Source organism: Balaenoptera ricei, chromosome 12 (assembly GCF_028023285.1).
Source record: "Balaenoptera ricei isolate mBalRic1 chromosome 12, mBalRic1.hap2, whole genome shotgun sequence".
In the NCBI taxonomy this organism is placed as follows: domain Eukaryota; kingdom Metazoa; phylum Chordata; class Mammalia; order Artiodactyla; family Balaenopteridae; genus Balaenoptera; species Balaenoptera ricei.
In genome coordinates this window covers 39,033,328-39,054,860 of record NC_082650.1, presented here as the reverse complement: position 1 = coordinate 39,054,860, position 21,533 = coordinate 39,033,328, and the positions used below count along the sequence as shown (strand labels likewise).

The window sequence follows — 21,533 nt, the reverse complement described above, 5'->3', positions numbered from 1 at the left end:
AAAAAAAAAAAGAAGAACCTAAGGCCCCACCCTTGACCGACCAAATCAGAAACTGCATTGTCAAAGATCCCCAGGTGATTTGTGTGCACATTAGATTTTGATAAACATTGCTAGGGTACTCTTGACTGACATCAGAACATGACACTTCTATCACAGAACTGCATGGAATCTAAAGCACAAAATGTCATGTCTTCATTTTACCAAAGTTGCTGATGTCTCAGAAGACATGAGTTAGAATCCTCCAACTCTAAAGTCTGCAGAGTGATACGACAGAAGGATCTCTGGGTATAGAACTAGAAATCCAGGGCTAGAGTCCCAGCCCTGCTGTTCACTAATTCAGCAAAAATAAACTGCAAGCTTAGGTTTGTTAATCATTAATAATGTCTACTTTAAAGCGTTCTGAACTGTCAAATGTGAAATGCATATAAGTAAAGACAACATAATAATATTCTAAATAAATGTGAGTTGAAGAGAGCATAGCCACAGGCATAATTTGGTCAGGATCTGGCCAGAAAAGTAGACAGAACATGCTGGTATTATAATATAAACTTAGAAAAACTTCACCTGCTCAGCTACTAAAATCCTTCCCTGGCTGCTGACTGTAATATAAATAAATGTATTGCCCAAAATATAAATGTATAGCCAATCGATTGTTGGGTCTGTGGTCAATGGGACAATGCATCTCTTACCAAGGCATTCAGATTTAATTTATAAATAAATAAATAAATAAATAAATAAATAAATAAATAAATAATTTGAAGCAGGCTACCAAATTCAGATGTTTGGTGTAAAACAGTTGGATTTGTAATAATTTTTACACATAAACATAAATCAAAGTTTCTTAACATTTAATGTGTACAAGGCTCAACTGAAGAGTTTGGTAAAAATATAGATTTCCCTCTCTGAATTGCCAGATCTGATTCACTAGATCTAAGATGTGGCAGGAATATGCATTTTTTAAACAAGCTTTACAATTGATTTTAATGCTGGTGATCTACAAACTATTCTTTGGGGACAGTTGTGTTAAGCCAATAAAATACAGTTAAAGAAATTCCTCAAAGTTCATCAATATCAAATATAATAATAAAAATTGCAATTGTTATAGTTTTATTCTACATTTCCAGCACCTCTCTGTGGTAGTATTATGAGTATCAGTATTTTACTAATAAAGAGCCTGAAAGTTTAGATATCACATTAAGGTCACCCAGGTAGAAAAGGGCAGAACCAGAATTTGGACCCAGATCTGTTTGATTGTAGAACACAGGCTGTTAATCACTATATTATTTCCAAGGCACAGAGTTACCACCATCTTTCTAAGAAACAAGAAATAATCAACAGGGTTTGGGTCATCTTTATAGGAGGGGTTTGGAGGATACATGAGATGAAATGAAAATCTCAGCCGTTTTCTCGTAGTTATTGGAGATTCATTTGGGAGTGGGTTTAGGGGAGAGAAGATAAATAAGGTATAGAGGAGAGAATACGTTACATGAGTGTATAATTCCTGATAATGACCATATAATATTTTCTTGAGTTCTATGTACAGGAATTGCAAGGCATATCCTTGTCCATTTGTCCCTATACTTTCTGGCTTGATTTCCAGGGTATGAAGCTGGTCATCCTTCTGGAAGCTGATGGTCACCAATATAAAATCTTAGGAGGAAATTTTTGGTGTTCTAAAAAGGAGCAAATTGTAATTCCTTGGAAGAGTAAACTGTAGCTTAGACATACTAAAACTATTTGAGAAAATATGGATTTTGTTGTTGCTGCTATTACTATTTTGCTTTGTTTCTCTATATTCTATTTTATCCACAATAGAGATGATCTTTCGAAAAATAAAATAAAATACTTGCCTTCAAGAGGTGGTGATGCCAAAGTGGGTCCAGAAGCTTGTTCTGTTGGTAATGGAGGTGGTATGGCTGGGCTTTGTCCTGTGCACACAATGCAGGAGTAGGTATTGAACAAAAAGTATTAATACATTTAATATACACAACTAAAATACCTAGATCTGTCCTCAACATGCATAATTCATAATCCAAAGTATAAATTCATATTATTATGTGATAAGAAAATTGTTATTAGGTGAGATCTTTAAGTGGATACATACAAAATTCAGTTATCTTCAGAGCCATTTCTGAAAATATTTCTTTTCTTAGATGTATACACAATGTTAAATATATCTACTGGACTTCATTAATGGAAAACCTACATGCAATCAAATAAAGCAATTTATTTTCAATATGCACTTCAAATTATGGAAACTAAAATCACAGAAGCTAAGAGGAATCCTAATATATAGAAAAATCACCATTTTTTTCATTCAGCTAAAAATTCTCAAATGATATAATAAAGCAATAAAAGAAGGTTAAAATTCATAGGCCTTTTGATATTGAACAGGTACATTTTCTCCTGCCAAAATAAATGACCTGCAGTTAAGTAAATAATGGGCCAAAGGGAAAATATATTCAGTTTTATAGAAACTTGAAAGCCTCCCTCAAGTCTCTGGGCTTATTATGAACCATAAAAACCCACAATCGTTTCTGAGTACTTCCTTATCCCAAGTGATTTCTTTAATTAACCAAAACCATCCCGGCCATGAACTGTAAACATTAACTAACATATGATCTCATATGAAATGCTTGCAAAATGTTTTATCATTCATTTTCATTCCATAAACTCCTGCTGTGTGTTTCTTTTAAGTCCAAGAATCAACGCGGGCATATGCACCTTCTAAAATCTCACTGACAACTAGATATTATTAAATGTCCGCAGACCTGCCTGCTTACTGGAAGTCTTCCTTTTTTAGAATTTGTCAAAATTAGTTTGCTTTGGTGAATTGTGGATTAGCAACCTGAGTTACACACACACCACCTTCTGTGGTGGCGAGAAGGGAGGGATCCCAGGCCGTCAAGCTGAGTAGAAGAGGTTAGTCTCCACTCATCACAGGACTTTCTTCTAGCTGTTAGACCCATCCAGGTTGATTCTTGAACATGTTCAAGTATGCACAAAAGCAAAGCATATTGTTCCATGACATGCAGGCCATATACCTAGAAAAGTATCCATCCATATTAGTATTAATTATTTTCCTCATGAAAGCAAAGATTTGATGGAAACATAATGCAACATGGAATTTCCTTTTTCAGTAAGCAAAGAAAAGGTAAGGATGGGCACACTAAAAAAGGAGTTTGATCCACATTGTTTTTCCCTGGCTAACATTTATATAGTGCTTACTATATGCCTAGAACGATCCCAAACAGTTTTGATGTATTAAGTTATTTAATCTTTACAAGATGCTTAGAATGTAGGTATAATTTTCATTTTGCAGTTTTAAACTGAAGTGAACAGGGATTCAGGTGCTCAGCTCCTAAGAAGTGGATTTGAGGTGCCGAAAGCTCCTCTCAGACTGCCTAAGGCAGGCAAAGGGTCATCACATGTAAGGGGTCATCGCATATAAGGGGTTCTGCAGCAGGAGAGAGACAGAGGCGTGGAGCTTCCACCCCAGTTTCCACCATCTTTGTAAGTCAAATGGATGTATACTTGGGGAAATTCACTCCCAAATCTTTCTTGAGAGCTGTTCTTGAAAAACTGTTTCTAAAATAGGATGGTATTTTGTAGTTTGCAAAACCTAGGGAGGATCTATCAAAAGATTGAGGAAGGAGTCAATTAAATAACTAAAGCTTAAAATACAAGTGACCATGAATATACATAAAATGTTTCTAAATACTAAGGCTTTCAAAAATATCTGCATGGAATCCTGCCTGTTCAAACTAAACTGCTTTCTCTCTTGTCAAATACTTTCTTGAACAGTAGTGATGTATAATCATAGTCTTGATAAGCAATTTAGGAATTTATTTTTAAATGTATTCAATTCTTTCCCCAGGGAATAATTCATAATTTAGACTACAAAATATTCTTATATTTTCCTGGAGGAACTATGAGGTCATTATTTTATATTTTTTTAAAATTTAGTGAGCACTTATTATATCCCAGCACTGAAGAACCATTAAACCCCAACTCTGCCTATAAGAAGTTCCCAATATAATGGCTAAAACAGACTTACAGACAGATCATTATAATACAGTGTGAAGATGGGAAATAATATACACAGAGGGGATGTCACAGAAAGATTCTTGCATTTAAAGGCCTAAAAGGAGATTCCCAGGTAAAGAATGGAGGAATAGAGGAAGGGATTCCGGACAGAGAGTATCTGGTGAAATAAAGGCCTGGATGCCAATATTCATAGAACTATTAAAACGATCAAACTGGTGCTTCTGCAGCATAAAGTAAAATATCCAGTTTATATCAGAAATGCTTTACGACTGTAATCAGCGATATTACACTCCCTAAAATCGCTAACTGCATGATGGTGACACAGTGGATGCAGTCGGGAATTAGCACCACAAGAAAAAGAAAAAAGCCAGATGTCCATTTGCCTCCATAGTGACAGTGCTAGGTAGCCCTGGCAGGGGAATTACTAGCTCAGGAAAAGTTTTTGTTTTGCTAGGGGTCACCAAAACAAATCAGGCATGTCATACCTGAGAATGACACATGACTCTTTAGTACTGACTTATAGAAAAGCCTTCTTTTATGTTCAAATAATGTCAGAGAATGCTATTGAAATCAGAGACCATTTTGCTATATGAATGTATACAATATTATATAAAATTATATGAATATAATAATTTATGAATTTATATGAATATAATGTTATATTAAAAATAGAATTTTATAATGAAAGCAAGGTTGCTTAGTATAAAGACTACATGGTTGCAGTCAAATAGATAAATATGAGAGTTTCAGCTCCATCACTTATAGTCTGTGTGAATTTGAAAATTTCATGAAGTACCCAAGCCTCATGGCCTTTATAAAATGAGGAGAGTTTTCAGAGCTGTTGTGAGGATTAAGTGATGAAGCATCTAACACATAGTAAATACTCAAAATATTCTTTTTCCTACAATGTATTTACAATTTATATTCCATCTAATTACACAAGAGGACTTGAAACAGACTTTTGAAGTAAGAAAACAAAGACGTAACAACAGATAAAATTAAACATGACAGAAATAGCAGAACTCATTTACAGGAAAGAGGCTTATCATTTTATTAGGAATATATTTCTTTGGAATTCCTGAAGATTGTTACTCTCTGAAGAGAGAATTCAGGTTGTTGAAATTTACATTGGAACTCTAAAGGTGCCCTTCATTTTACAAGCTATTACCCGAAAATCCCTCTGACATTCAAACATAGTGAATTGGCTTTTTGTTCCTTGAGTGATTTTGGCTGGCTTATTTCCATAATACCTGAATTGCGTGTTTGTAAGCTGCCAATATTTTACTGTTCTGAGTTTTTTGTCACCCAAGTTGTTATGATTGTTTAGTCAAATTCCACTGGGGATAGTATACAGTGTGCATTCCTTCTAATATTCTAAGTTACAGATGTTTTCTTTACTTTGCTAGAAATGATGAATGGAATTACTCAGAATCTCAAGTCAAGAAGGAGGCAGTGAGCAGAATTCAGGTAATGTGAAGGAAAAAGCAATTCACTATACTAAAGTTTAATTTACCTAGTTTTTTATCAAAGGAGATTTCCTGGTTCTAAACCATTTCTAGGCAACTAAAGTCTAGCAACTAAATCTTGAAACAAATGTTGAGATTTTTTATGCGAATGCATGAAAGTTACTTTTTCCTTGGGCCTCCACTGCATTTTCCTGGAGGTACTGAGTACACCCAGAAGACTACGAACTCTTTGAAAGGCCTCCTGTGCTGCAAACAATGAATGGCCATAGATCTCGTGACAGAGAAGGTGTCACCCTAGTAAATGACTGCTGACTTAAAATTCATTTACATCTTGAAAAATTAAAAAGTATGAATAATTACAAATTCCTATCCCAATTCATTCTGTCAGCATCATTAAAAGCATTTGTGGGGGCTTCCCTGGTGGCGCAGTGGTTGAGAATCTGGCTGTCAATGCAGGGAACACGGGTTCGAGCCCTGGTCTGGGAGGATCCCACATGCCGCGGAGCAACTAGGCCCGTGAGCCACAACTACTGAGCCTGCGCGTCTGGAGCCTGTGCTCCGCAACAAGAGAGGCCGCGACAGTGAGAGGCCCGCGCACCGCGATGAAGAGTGGCCCCCGCTTGCCGCAACTGGAGAAAGCCCTCGCACAGAAACGAAGACCCAACACAGCCAAAAATAAATAAATAAATAAATAAATAAAACTCAGTCAGTGACTTCATGTCACTTTGTCACTGAGTTTAAAAAAAAAAAAAAAAAAAAAGCATTTGTGAATCTGTGACTGAACATAAAATGGGAAGATCTGAATTGAGTAAGAAAATTATTGTCAAGTGTGTTAAAGCAATAGTATTACTTTTATTGGCACAAGGTTCCTAGACTGACATTTTTTGTAACATGTAGAATAATATTTTCAAAGTTTAGAATTGAACAAATACTAAAATAAAATGAAAATACGGTTTATACTTTAGGCTGATACATGTAATTATGCTAGCATCCTTATTAAAATAGGGACACGTTGATCTTCAAGTTTCCTTACTGAGTGTCTCTTTCTCTGCCTTGGATTTTTGGACCACTTACAAAATGGAGAGAAGGGACCGGAGGAATTTAGAGCGCCAATCACTCCTCCCTTTCCCACCCTATTTAAAACAAAATTAAAACACCACTCATATAATAATCCCAGACTTGCGAATTTGACTATGAAATGAGGAATTAGGAATCTGAAGCTCAGGAGTTTGTATGGGGTGGATGGATCAAGGTTTTTACTCCAGTCACAGGCATCTTTATACCTCCCACTTATGTACTGATAAATTCTAAACATGTACTTTGCATCCCTTGCACTCAATCTTGTGAAGGGTATACATAAACAGGCAATCATCACTTAACTGAAGTCTCAGTTGTTTCAAGGTAAAACGAGAACAGTAATGTCTCTTCCAGCTGGGTTGTTGTGAGTGTTCCTGGGCATAACGGTACAAACGAAATCAGTGAGGGACCATAGGGAAGACAAAGAAGGACCCTGTTGTTATGGAGCTTACATTAAAGATGAAGGGAGACAGGCAATAAACAAGCAAGACAGATAATTTCAGACCTCAGAAAGGCAGGGACATCAAAACAGAGTGGTGAGGCAGACAATGACTGTGGGAAAGAGATGACACTAAGTTGGTTAGAAAAGGAAGAATGGGGTCAGTACTGAGCAGGACTCCACTAACCTATGAAGATTTGTGCAAATTAGAAAAAGTCTCCTTTCTGGGTATGTGCTGCCCAAGGTGGCAAAGCCTGAACAGGAGGGCTTGCTTGTGCAAAATTAAGAGGCAGCTCTTCCCCTGGTCAGTTGCAGCTCCAGTCCGAGTCTTGAGGAGGAGAGAAGAGCAGGGGGCCTTTGTGTAAGTATACAAACTGCAGGACAAGTGCATAATGTATGAAGTGGCTCTGTCTCCAAGGGGGAGACACTTGAGTTCTGACTTGAATACAAAGAAGCAAACCTCAGAAGAGGTCCAATAAAAAGATTCCTGGCAGGGAAAGGCTAGTCAAAAATGCCCAAGTTAGGAGCCATCCTGGCTTGCTTAAAGGTCATTGGTGCTGGAAAGCAGAGGCAAGCTCATATCAGAGCATTCTCGGCTGTTCCAGTGAGTTTGGATTTGTTCTAAGGGCAACAGAAAGCTTTTGAAGTGTTTTAGTAATGACATGTAGGTTTTTAAAAGATCACCGGCTGCTGTGTGAAGAGAAACAATGTTTGCAGAGGAAAGGTTGTGAGAGGCAGCAGAAGATCAATTGGAGACTATTGAAATAACCCAGGTGAGAGATGACATGAGCTTGGTCTAGGTGGTTGCAGTGGAGATTCAGCTGTTTGCGCAAAAAACGTACATGAGTACCTACTCAGTACTAGGCACTTTCCTAGGATATGGAGTTATAGCAGTGACCAATATAGACAAAATCACCTACTTTGTGGAGCTGAGATTCTACTGGGCAGAGAGAAAAAATATCAACTAAATAAGTAAAATGGAAATAAGTATCCTATTAAAAATGTATCAAGGAAGGGTAATAAGGAATGCTATTTAGAGTAACGGGTGGCAGTTTTAAAGATATGGTCAATGAAAAACATATAAATTATAGATAAGTGGATGGACTCAGAGTACATTTTGACACAAACCCAATAGGATTTTTAAATGAATTTGATGTGGTAAGTGAGGGAAAGAAATCAAGGATGACTGACAATTTGGCTTGAGCAACTGGGAATGAATGAGAAATGTTATACTCAGATAAGGGCAGGAAATTTCCTGTTTACTCAGCTAGATGCTGTTTATGGACTAATTACTTAGTCATTGTTGTCACTTGAATTATGTAGTTTTCAATTTTGCCAGAGGACTTATATAGAAGACACTGAAGTAGAAGCCATAGTTACTTTGTTGGATCATTGCAAAAATATATCATATTGGTAATTAATTTTCAAGATCTTTTTCATGATTTTAGAAAAATTTTAAGCAAATGGATTATTTAGTATAAATTGGCTATGCAACCCTACTCCAGGGTGTTTAAAACACCATAAGCTTCAAGCTCTTAGATCAAAGAGCATCCTCCAGGCCAAAATGTTTCTACTGGAAAGGTTTCTTTGCATCCTGATAAAAAGCTTCCCTAATATTTCCATGTGTTATTATATATTTGCATATTTGCTTTGATGAAAAGCAAGGAATAGTAGCCAAATACATATTTCATACATTCTTTTGATTAAAAATGATAAAGGTAATATTAGTATGTTTTCTTCTTCATCTCCAATTTATAAGGTAGAAATAATTCTTCCATGGAAAAGCCAGCTAAAGAAAGGAAATAAGATTGATTCAAGATCATATCATTGTTCCATTTATCCTTGTACCCTGATTATGACAGAATACCTGATGTCTGGGACTTAACAAAAATAAATGCACAGGATCATAACCATAGAGTTTTGGGGTGTGGAAGAGATCTTTGAAATCAGCTATTCCAACACCCTAATGTTTCAGGTGGAAAAAAATGGTCTCTAGAAGGAAAAGTGGCCTAACCAAGGTCATGCTTCAAGAGCATTTAAGATAAAGGTTTTTCACTCCATTTCATTTTTCTATCTATTGAATATGTATTTGGAAGGTGAAGATAAATGCTAATTATTTTATCTATTGTCATAAATGACTCATAACTCTTAGAAGATCTTTAAATATTCACTTCCTAAGATGAAAAGTCTCATAGTTTTCTTCAGTGGTCACGTTCTATTTAATTAGATACTAAATTGACCTCAAGTAGCACATTTAGTTACCTGACCTCATTTTGACAGTTCTAGATAGACTGTCAAGTGGAAGGTTTTCAAGACTTTCAGAATTACTATTTCTTCACTTTTCCTAAATAGTCCCTTCTAGCTATCCAAATTATATCTCTGTCAACCCCAGAGCAAATCATATTTATACATAAGGTGAGGCAACAGGCAGACAGTAAAGATGGAAGAAACAGACAAAATAGGTAATATGAATTGTATGTTTTTCTTTTAGTACAAAGGCCAAAGCTGATAGGAAAAGAGATTAATGAGGCATATTAGATGGACTGCAGTCTCAATTTATAAAAATAAAAACTATCTCATGTACTTAGGATGCAAATATCCTACTTGCCATGGAGTCATCCAATGAAATGTCTTTTATCTCTTCTTTGATTCCCTTCTACCCACTCCCTTCACAACCTTTATGTTCCCAGGGTACCCAGTGCACACTTTATTGTCTGATTCTCAATACATTTGTTTATTTACATGTCTGTGCTGGGATTTTTTGTTATTGTTGCTGTTTTTGTTTTTTTTTATCCTCATCCGTCTATGAGCAACTTGAGAACAGAATCTGGAATGCCAGTACATATTTGGTAAAGGAAAATGAATAAAGGAGAAAATGAATGATTATATGAATGAATGAATAAATGAATGTTGCTAAATGCTACTCTATTATACTGTTTCTAGAGTGTTTGAATATGAACAGAGCAAATCACAGTATTTTTAGTTCTTGGTAGAGTACAAAATAGTTTCAAAAAAATATTAAAAATAATAAAATTTTACTTATTTATTTTTTGGTTTTCTGTTTTTCAATTATTTATAGTTCCAGACCAAAGTATTCATTTTCTTTCTGTGAGACTCTTTACCAAGTTGTTTATGAGTACCAATCTTTCAATGAAAGTGAAACATTAACACTTTTATCCACGATTAGTGGGAAAAACTGAGCTGAAAGTTCAAAGATGAAGAAAGGTAGCTTCATTAGTTAAACAGCTCAATCAAAATATAACACTTGCAATATATTCTGAATCTACAGTTACCCTTAAGTGGAAAGACTATGAAATTACCCATTGTGGTATATTTCAAGCTTAAAGAATTATGTCTGTCCCTACATATGTAACTTGAATAGGATTTTAGTGCCAGAAGAAACAAGAATTTACTGAGAACACTGAAACCCAAAGAAAATGAACAACTTGCTAAATTCACCTAAATGACACATAAGTAGGATCCATGAGTGCGGATTCCCAATGTAGTGCTCTGCACAGCAGCATGTTGTCTTTCTGTTTGCATTTATTTTAGAGATAGCAAAGAAGGACAAGCAATGAACAAAATATATGATGAAATCTAGAATAATGTTAAACAATTTCAATTCAGTACAAATGTTATGTTGTTATATTATGCTTTAGAATTCTATAGTCAATGACATTCATAATAATTAAAAGAAAATAGATCTTAAGTGCAGTATCCTATATTATGGCGTAATGATATTTTTAATGGATGTTTTAATCCTTGTTTCATTAGAAGATGATTTGAAATACAAATAACACATGTTTTCGACCATCAGTTATGTCAATTCAATTTTCGAAGTTACAATTAATTCAAATTAGGTCTCTGAGATGCTGTTCTCCAATGTCAAACATGTTTAACATTCTTTACCAAAATGGAGATGTCTATTCTCTAAGTGAGTTGAGTGATAGAAGTAAAACAGTGGCTTATCTTATTAGAAATCAATTTTTTCCATGACCTAAATTCAAAATATTATATTTATGTTTAAAAATTTAAGGACATAATTGAATAGAATTAAAAACGGATAATTTTTAAGAAAAATTACAAAATTTCAATAAAATTTTGAGTTAAAAATCTCAAGTTTTATTTATATCCCTAAGCATGCCCCTACCCCCATCACATGCTAACTTTCGGACTAATGAATAATGAGCTATTATTCACTTAATTTAATTGATCATTGCTACTAAAACAAAAGTATCAGTTCTAATAAGGTTGTTGTTTACCAACCAGGTCATTATAACATGTCATATCCCTAAATATGAGTACATTCAATATATCATACCTCTCAAGTCAAAATTTAATACTTCAGGTTTTATATTCGATTTTACTTTTCAGAGATCCAACACACTTTATTGATTTATTCAAAGACTGAAAATCAAGTCACAACAAATTATTGATCATTGGGACTGTGAGTAGTAAACAGAAAGTTGAGAAAATAAGAGAAAAGATGGCTCCCAAGACAAAATCATTACATTTACAAAATGCATTAAAATAACTTTCAAGTAGAGTAACAAATTCACTTCTTAAGAGGTAGGAGGCTTGACATTTTTGTAAACTATCTAAACATGGAAAATAAATAATGTCTCCTTCCGTCTCGTATCTTTTCTGGTTGTTTGACTTGAGGATTCTACCAAAGATGTTATTGACAGAGAATAGCTGGCACAGTCAATTGCTAAATCAATTCCTAAACTACTAGAATCTGTTGTTTTCATTCTCAATAACATCAGGACCTACCAACAACCTTAGAGATAAATCTACTCTATGTTCTCTTCCATCTCAATTTGCTGTCACTCTAACCACTAAGGATAAAATTCACCTAAAAATCTAATGATGGAATTGGATATTTTATCAGGCCTTATGGCCAGCTTAACAGACACCCAGGAAATTTAAAAGTAAACCATAATCCAAGATTCCTCCAGCAATTTTGGTGAGAAGCCATCTGATCTCCTGAGTATGGAATAACCATCCACTCTGCTTACACTCTCTATACCAGATTCCCTTCACTGACAAACCAACAAAGGCAGCTAAAAGTTAGCGGCAGATTGCCTGCTTCCTTTGGCAGTTGTATTGGCAAGATTTAGGAGTACATGTCAAATTTACACTATAATGGAAATAGAAATTGTGTGTTTGTTTTAAATTACATCACTCAAAACAGAGTAAAGAAAAGGAAGGGAAAAAGAAAACCTAAGAGGCAGTGACCCCCTTTTCAAAAAATATTTATAATTCTCCCTATAGTGCTGGAGACAATATCCATCTATCTGAGCAAATTCTGCAACTTCCTCTAGGTTCAATTTCCTAATCTATGAGGTGGAGAACTTAAACCCACCTCCTAGGTTTTGGTGAGAATTCAGTGAATTCCATGTGCAGCACTTAGCACAGTGCCTGGTACACTGTTAACTCTCAGTAAGTGGTAAATCTTTTCCATCGTCAATGTTGTCATCACCATCTCCAATAGTCCTCAAAACTCTTTTAAGGGTAGACACAGAATAATGTCTGGATGACTTACTGAGTTTTTCTTCAGCTCTAGGCAAGCCATGTTTTTCAAGGTTCATTGTGTATTTCCTTATCTTCAAATACAGGGAGGTACTTTTTAAAGCTATTGTATGGCATTTGAAAAACAGTGTTGCTTCTCTTTTATACAGAGATCTCATACATACAAAATAGAATCAGTCTGATACCTTTCAACCACCCCCTATAGCTATTTCCACACCACACAGAACTTGGCAAAGGGAAGGGATGCTGCCATTGTCCTATCCTTTATATACACCTGTAGGAAAATTTCTTTCCTTTTTTTCCCCCCATATTGTCCCTAACACATGAAAGTATTCCATGCTAGTTACAGAAAGATAGAGAAGATGAAAAGGCAGAGGGCTATGTACCAGATGAAGGAACAAGAAAAAACCCCAGAAAAACAACTAAATGAAGTGGAGATAGGCAACCTTCCAGAAAAAGAATTCAGAATAATGATAGTGAAGATGATCCAGGACCTTGGAATAAGAATGGAGGCAAAGATTGAGAAGATGCAAGAAATGATTACCAAAGACCTAGAAGAATTAAAGAACAAACAAACAGAGATGACCAATACAATAACTGAAATGAAAACTACACTAGAAGGAATCAATAGCAGAATAACTGAGGCAGAAGAACGGATAAGTGACCTGGAAGACAGAATGATGGAATTCACTGCTGCGGAACAGACTAAAGAAAAAAGAATGAAAAGAAATGAAGACAGCCTAAGAGACCTCTGGGACAACATTAAACGCAACAACATTCGCATTATAGGGGTCCCAGAAGGAGAAGAGAGAGAGAAAGGACCAGAGAAAATATTTGAAGAGATTATAGTCGAAAACTTCCCTAACATGGGAAAGGAAATAGCCACCCAAGTCCAGGAAGCGCAGAGAGTCCCATACAGGATAAACCCAAGGAGAAACACGCCGAGACACATAGTAATCAAAGTGGCAAAAATTAAAGACAAAGAAAAATTATTGAAAGCAGCAAGGGAAAAACAACAAATAACATACAAGGGAACTCCCATAAGGTTAACAGCTGATTTCTCAGCAGAAACTCTGCAAGCCAGAAGGGAGTGGCATGATATACTTAAAGTGATGAAAGGGAAGAACCTACAACCAAGATTACTCTACCCGGCAAGGATCTCATTTAGATTTGATGGAGAAATCAAAAGCTTTACAGACAAGCAAAAGCTAAGAGAATTCAGCACCACCAAACCAGCTCTACAACAAATGCTAAAGGAACTTCTCTAAGTGGGAAACACAAGAGAAGAAAAGGACCTACAAAAACAAACCCAAACCAATTAAGAAAATGGTCATAGGGACATACATATCGATAATTACCTTAAACGTGAATGGATTAAATGCCCCAACCAAAAGACATAGACTGGCTGAATGGATACAAAAACAGGACCCATATATATGCTGTCTACAAGAGACCCACTTTAGACCTAGGGACACATACAGACTGAAAGTGAGGGGATGGAAAAAGATATTCCATGCAAATGGAAATCAAAAGAAAGCTGGAGTAGCTATACTCATATCAGATAAAATAGACTTTAAAATAAAGAATGTTACAAGAGACAAGGAAGGACACTACATAATGATCCAGGGATCAATCCAAGAAGAAGATATAACAATTATAAATATATATGCACCCAACATAGGAGCACCTCAATACATAAGGCAACTGCTAACAGCTATAAAAGAGGAAATCGACAGTAACACAATAATAGTGGGGGACTTTAACACCTCACTTACACCAATGGACAGATCATCCAAAATGAAAATAAATAAGGAAACAGAAGCTTTAAATGACACAATAGACCAGATAGATTTAATTGATATATATCGGACATTCCATCCAAAAACAGCAGATTACACGTTCTTCTCAAGTGCGCACGGAACATTCTCCAAGATAGATCACATCTTGGGTCACAAATCAAGCCTCAGTAAATTTAAGAAAATTGAAATCATATCAAGCATCTTTTCTGACCACAACGCTATGAGATTAGAAATGAATTACAGGGAAAAAAACGTAAAAAGGACAAACACATGGAGGCTAAACAATACGTTACTAAATAACCAAGAGATCACTGAAGAAATCAAAGAGGAAATAAAAAAATACCTAGAGACAAATGACAATGAAAACACGACGACCCAAAACCTATGGGATGCAGCAAAAGCAGTTCTAAGAGGGAAGTTTATAGCTATACAAGCCTACCTAAAGAAACAAGAAAAAGCTCAAGTAAACAATCTAACCTTACACTTAAAGAAACTAGAGAAAGAAGAACAAACAAAACCCAAAGTTAGCAGAAGGAAAGAAATCATAAAGATCAGAGCAGAAATAAATGAAATAGAAACAAAGAAAACAATAGCAAAGATCAATAAAACTAAAAGTTGGTTCTTTGAGAAGATAAACAAAATTGATAAGCCATTAGCCAGACTCATCAAGAAAAAGAGGGAGAGGACTCAAATCAATAAAATCAGAAATGAAAAAGGAGAAGTTACAACAGACACCGCAGAAATACAAAGCATCCTAAGAGACTACTACAAGCAACTTTATGCCAATAAAATGGACAACCTGGAAGAAATGGACAAATTCTTAGAAAGGTATAACCTTCCAAGACTGAACCAGGAAGAAATAGAAAATATGAACAGACCAATCACAAGTAATGAAATTGAAACTGTGATTAAAAATCTTCCAACAAACAAAAGTCCAGGACCAGATGGCTTCACAGGTGAATTCTATCAAACATTTAGAGAAGAGCTAACACCCATCCTTCTCAAACTCTTCCAAAAAATTGCAGAGGAAGGAACACTCCCAAACTCATTCTATGAGGCCACCATCACCCTGATACCAAAACCAGACAAAGACACTACAAAAAAAGAAAATTACAGACCAATATCACTGATGAATATAGATGCAAAAATCCTCAACAAAATACTAGCAAACAGGATCCAACAACACATTAAAAGGATCATACACCACGATCAAGTGGGATTTATCCCAGGGATGCAAGGATTCTTCAATATACGCAAATCAATCAATGTGATACACCATATTAACAAATTGAAGAAGAAAAACCATATGATCATCTCAATAGATGCAGAAAAAGCTTTTGACAAAATTCAACACCCATTTCTGATAAAAACTCTCCAGAAAGTGGGCATAGAGGGAACCTACCTCAACATAATAAAGGCCATATATGACAAACCCACAGCAAACATCATTCTCAATGGTGAAAAACTGAAAGCATTTCCTCTAAGATCAGGAACGAGACAAGGATGTCCACTCTCACCACTATTATTCAACATAGTTTTGGAAGTCCTAGCCACGGCAATCAGAGAAGAAAAAGAAATAAAAGGAATACAAATTGGAAAAGAAGAAGTAAAACTGTCACTGTTTGCGGATGACATGATACTATACATAGAGAATCCTAAAACTGCCACCAGAAAACTGCTAGAGCTAATTAATGAATATGGTAAAGTTGCAGGATACAAAATTAATGCACAGAAATCTCTTGCATTCCTATACACTAATGATGAAAAATCTGAAAGAGAAATTATGGAAACACTCCCATTTACCATTGCAACAAAAAGAATAAAATACCTAGGAATAAACCTACCTAGGGAGACAAAAGACCTGTATGCAGAAAACTATAAGACACTGATGAAAGAAATTAAAGATGATACCAACAGATGGAGAGATATACCATGTTCTTGGATTGGAAGAATCAACATTGTGAAAATGAGTATACTACCCAAAGCAATCTACAGATTCAATGCAATCCCTATCAAATTACCAATGGCATTTTTTACGGAGCTAGAACAAATCATCTTAAAATTTGTATGGAGACACAAAAGACCCCGAATAGGCAAAGCAGTCTTGAGGCAAAAAAATGGAGCTGGAGGAATCAGACTCCCTGACTTCAGACTATACTACAAAGCTACAGTAATTAAGACAATATGGTACTGGCACAAAAACAGAAACATAGATCAATGGAACAAGATAGAAAGCCCAGAGATAAACCCACGCACCTATGGTCAACTAATCTATGACAAAGGAGGCAAAGATATACAATGGAGAAAAGACAGTCTCTTCAATAAGTGGTGCTGGGAAAACTGGACAGCTACATGTAAAAGAATGAAATTAGAATACTCCCTAACACCATACACAAAAATAAACTCAAAATGGATTAGAGACCTAAATATAAGACCGGACACTATAAAACTCTTAGAGGAAAACATAGGAAGAACACTCTTTGACATAAATCACAGCAAGATCTTTCTTGATCCACCTCCTAGAGTAATGGAAATAAAAACAAAAATAAACAAGTGGGACCTAATGAAACTTCAAAGCTTTTGCACAGCAAAGGAAACCATAAACAAGACGAAAAGACAACCCTCAGAATGGGAGAAAATATTTGCAAATGAATCAACGGACAAAGGATTAATCTCCAAAATATATAAACAGCTCATTCAGCTCAATATCAAAGAAACAAACACCCCAATCCAAAAATGGGCAGAAGACCTAAATAGACATTTCTCCAAAGAAGACATACAGATGGCCACGAAGCACATGAAAAGATGCTCAACATCACTAATTATTAGAGAAATGCAAATCAAAACTACAATGAGGTATCACCTCACTCCTGTTAGAATGGGCATCATCAGAAAATCTACAAACAACAAATGCTGGAGAGGGTGTGGTGAAAAGGGAACCCTCTTGCACTGTTGGTGGGAATGTAAATTGATACAGCCACTATGGAGAACAATATGGAGGTTCCTTAAAAAACTAAAAATAGAATTACCATATGACTCAGCAATCCCACTACTGGGCATATACCCAGAGAAAACCGTAATTCAAAAAGACACATGCACCCGAATGTTCATTGCAGCACTATTTACAATAGCCAGGTCATGGAAGCAACCTAAATGCCCATCGACAGACGGATGGATAAAGAAGTTGTGGTACATATATACAATGGAATATTACTCAGCCATAAAAAGGAACGAAATTGAGTCATTTGTTGAGACGTGGATGGATCTAGAGACTGTCATACAGAGTGAAGTAAGTCAGAAAGAGAAAAACAAATATCGTATATTAATGCATGTATGCGGAACCTAGAAAAATGGTACAGATGAGCCAGTTTGCAGGGCAGAAGTTGAGACACAGATGTAGAGAATGGACATATGGACACCAAGGGGTGAAAACTGCGGTGGGGTGGGGATGGTGGTGTGCTGAATTGGGCGATTGGGATTGACATGTATACACTGATGTGTATAAAACTGATGCCTAATAAGAACCTGCAGTATAAAAAAACAAACAAAACAACTAATACTAAACTTTCATTGGGTTATTTGTATGGAAACATGTTAATATAAATGTTTCAGACATTACATGAAATTTCTAAAAATCTTATATTTGTATTTGTATGGAAATATGTATGGAAATATGTTAATATAAATGTTTCAGACATTACATGAAATTTCTAAAAATCATATTTGTATTTGTATGGAAATATGTATGGAAATATGTTAATATAAATGTTTCAGACATTACATGAAATTTCTAAAAATCTTATATTTGTACTTGTATGGAAATATGTATGGAAATATGTTAATATAAATGTTTCAGACATTACATGAAATTTCTAAAAATCTTATATGTTCTGGTATAATGTTATAAGTAATAATCCTAGTTATTACTTTAAAATGTATATCTCAGAAATAACTAATTTTCTTGTCAACTGCATTATTATGAACTGTCATCAAATCTTTAACCATGGTCATTTTTAAGTCTTTTGTCATTTACAGACAGTTCTGGGTGTACTCTGATGATTTTGCAAATATGTTCCTATAAAAGGGTTTCATCTTCAAGAAATACATGGAAAAGACTCTGACAAGTACAGGTTTCTGGTAACGGACTGTACTGCTGAACTGAATGAATAAGCATTTTCAGAACTCTAATGAAAAAATGATGAACTCATAAAAGTGCTAACAAAAGATCAAGATGAAAAAAAAAATTAATTACATGGGACTGAGTGAACTGATGAGGATGAGTATAATTTTTGTGACTTTCTGTCTGAATTTAAAAAAAAAAAAAAAAAAAATTCCACAAGGACTCAGAGGCAAAGAATATACAAATCAATTTTCACTGCAAAGTAAAGGAGCTGTTACAGTGGAGGATTACTGGACTGAATGTCAATACTATGACATAGTATGAGTGTGTTTCATGTTTGGTAATTGCAATCATTGTTGCTTTTGTTGTGGTCATCCATGTACAATGCTTGGTGTCAGTCGATTTATCTCTTGTAAAAATAAAAAAAAATAAAAAAAAAAAAAAAGAAAGTATTCCATGCTAACAAGCATTTCAAAGAGATATGAAAAGCCTAAGGAAGAACCTAGAGTCAATTAATAAAGAATCTTCTGGTTTTGGAATTTACCTCAGGAAGAGAAAAAAGGGGTTGACATTTTGTTTTAGTGGAGAATTTTCTACTGGGTGCTTTAATAAAGATGATAAAACTCCATATCTTTTCAACTACAGGCAGATAACATAAATTTAAATATTTCAATGCTTGTGCTTAATAGATAAAGGATAAAATGGGGACATGTTAATAATTATTATGTAATAGGCTTAACACCACAATTAAATTCACAAATATATTCTCACCTGAATGACACATCTGGAAATCATCCAACTTCTCTTCCTGGTTTAAATTGTGTATAATTGATATTGTCATTTAAAAAAATACACACTGCTTATCCAGTGCCTGCCAGGAGGCTATTTATAATTTACACAAAAAATAATCCTCTGGGGAAAAATCATTATTAATGTAATCATTGTCCTGAATAGAAAACGGAAAAGGTTTACATCTTATGTAAACTCTATATAAGAGAAGATTAAATCATCAGTTTGTTTTTCACCGGATGTTTCAATATGAGAGTATTGGTGCTTTTTCTATGTCTATTTCTAAGAGATTACAGTTGTTACAAACCTTGTCTACCAAACACGTGCTCCTTACCTAAACAATGTGAGTGGTTGCAAAAAAAATGGTTTATAGGTGACAGTTTTTTCTTCAGGAGAGCACCATGTCAACCACAAAGCAGAAATATTGAATAAAAGAGAGCAGTGCGGATTTGAGAAATGTAATATAAATAATTAAGTGTGCATGACAAAGGACAGACACTAAAGTATCACGGGGTCTAATCCGGAAGGACACAGTGCGGTATAGATAACAACTACATGATGAGACGTTACTTTGTTCAGTTTTTCTCCTGTATTTATTTCTCACTAGGTATTGTAAATAAAAAAGTACACCTAATTATATCACTACCTTTTCCCTCTTGGGTTGAAAAAACTGACCACCTAAATAAGGATAAATACTAAACTCATCGTAAGCAACTAATAATAACAATCAGAATAAAGCTGAAGATAAACATTGATGAAATACTAGGACCTCATCTTTATCAAGCCTGTTCCAGCCTCTGTGGCTCTTTCTTCTCTAGGTGTTTATAGTGAGTATAATCTGCATCATATAGTTTAGTCTTTAATTAGTACCTTCTTCCACTTTTCTCCCCAAGCTTCTTTATACTGTTCATTGTTTTATGTGTAATAACTCCTGACTAGATCGCTACCTCCTTCTACTTTGAAACTCATGTTACGACCACCAGCATTGAGTACATACTAGGGGTTCAGTAACTGCTGGGAGACTGACTGATAGGATGACTTTCAGCATATCAACTTGGATGTTGATGAGGAGATAAATAGGCAAAACATATTATCTTCAAGTGTGGAATAATTATTACTACTATGTGGGAATAACAGTATTAGTGCCTCAACATAGAATATTTTAGAAAACCAAAACATAAAATACATTAGGCTAGAATAGCAGTCATAGAACTGATCAAAAAATCCTGAGTGACTGGTTGAACAGTCTTCAGCTTATAACGTTAATGTTAATATTGCAAAATTCATTATTGTCTTCATCTTGCACAAACATCCTATACGGGAATAAAAGCTACGGACAAGGAATATTTGTTTACCAAATTAGGTCTCTCTGAAAGTAGCGATATCAAACTACTTAGTTTATAATTAGTTATATCAAAATAGGCATGGGGCATACTTATTTCTATGTTTAAAACAGGGCTGCTTTTAGAAATAAAAAATAAAATAAAATAAGATTTGCTTAAGAAAAGGGTTAAGAACTATGCATTTAGTTGAATGGTTAGAAAGCCCTAAATTACCTATTCTTTATCTTCTGGGCCACCCAAATGAACCTTAGAATAGCACTAGGGGAATATATTTACATAATCACTAGAATGCTTTTTTAATCTGCGCTCTTGCATATAAACGACAGATAAGATTATTAAAAGACATGACACATTAATAAATAACACCTAATTAGTTTGATAATTCTTTGATTAAGCCCTAATTTTCCTTGCTTCTCATTCAGCAATTCAAATTACTCTGTATTATTTGTTCCTTTTCAGACTATTTTAGAAAAAGCTTTGAATAGTCCCGGTAGGCTACCTGAGAAGGAATTTATTCTTATCTGACAGCAGGTCCATGCCATTAATAGTGACAAGGCCAGACCAAAACGACACTGTAATGAAAGTTCCCTCACAGCAAAGACATTCTTCTAGAACCTGACACCTCTTTCAAAAGGGCTGGAGATAAAATTCTGAGAAAGCAAGAAAAATGAAATGTTAGGTCTTCAGTTTGTTCTCCTTACATGTACAAAGAGAAAGTAAAGTGATATGAACATTATACTGTGGGGAGAGAATTCTTATTTACTGGCCTTCTCCCCAAACCTAATGCCCTTTATCACAATGAAGCTGACTGAGAGAGTAGGAGCAGCATCAGAGGAATCACGGCCACTCAGAAGTGCTTGGATCTATTTCTGCACATTCTAGCTATTTATAATGACTAGAATGTTTAATGGATTGATTGAG

At 35.1% G+C, this 21,533-nt stretch overlaps 1 protein-coding gene across 11 annotated transcripts in view; it reads right to left on the bottom strand.

Moving 5' to 3' along the window:
- Window positions 1-21,533, bottom strand: part of TRDN (triadin) — a 377,672-nt gene that overhangs the window by 203,018 nt on the left and 153,121 nt on the right. For all 11 annotated transcript variants that reach the window (XM_059941303.1, XM_059941308.1, XM_059941304.1 and 8 more), the window contains exon 10: window positions 1,851-1,928. In XM_059941303.1, coding sequence (XP_059797286.1) covers window positions 1,851-1,928 — 78 coding nt within the window. The remainder of the gene's footprint in view (window positions 1-1,850; window positions 1,929-21,533) is intronic.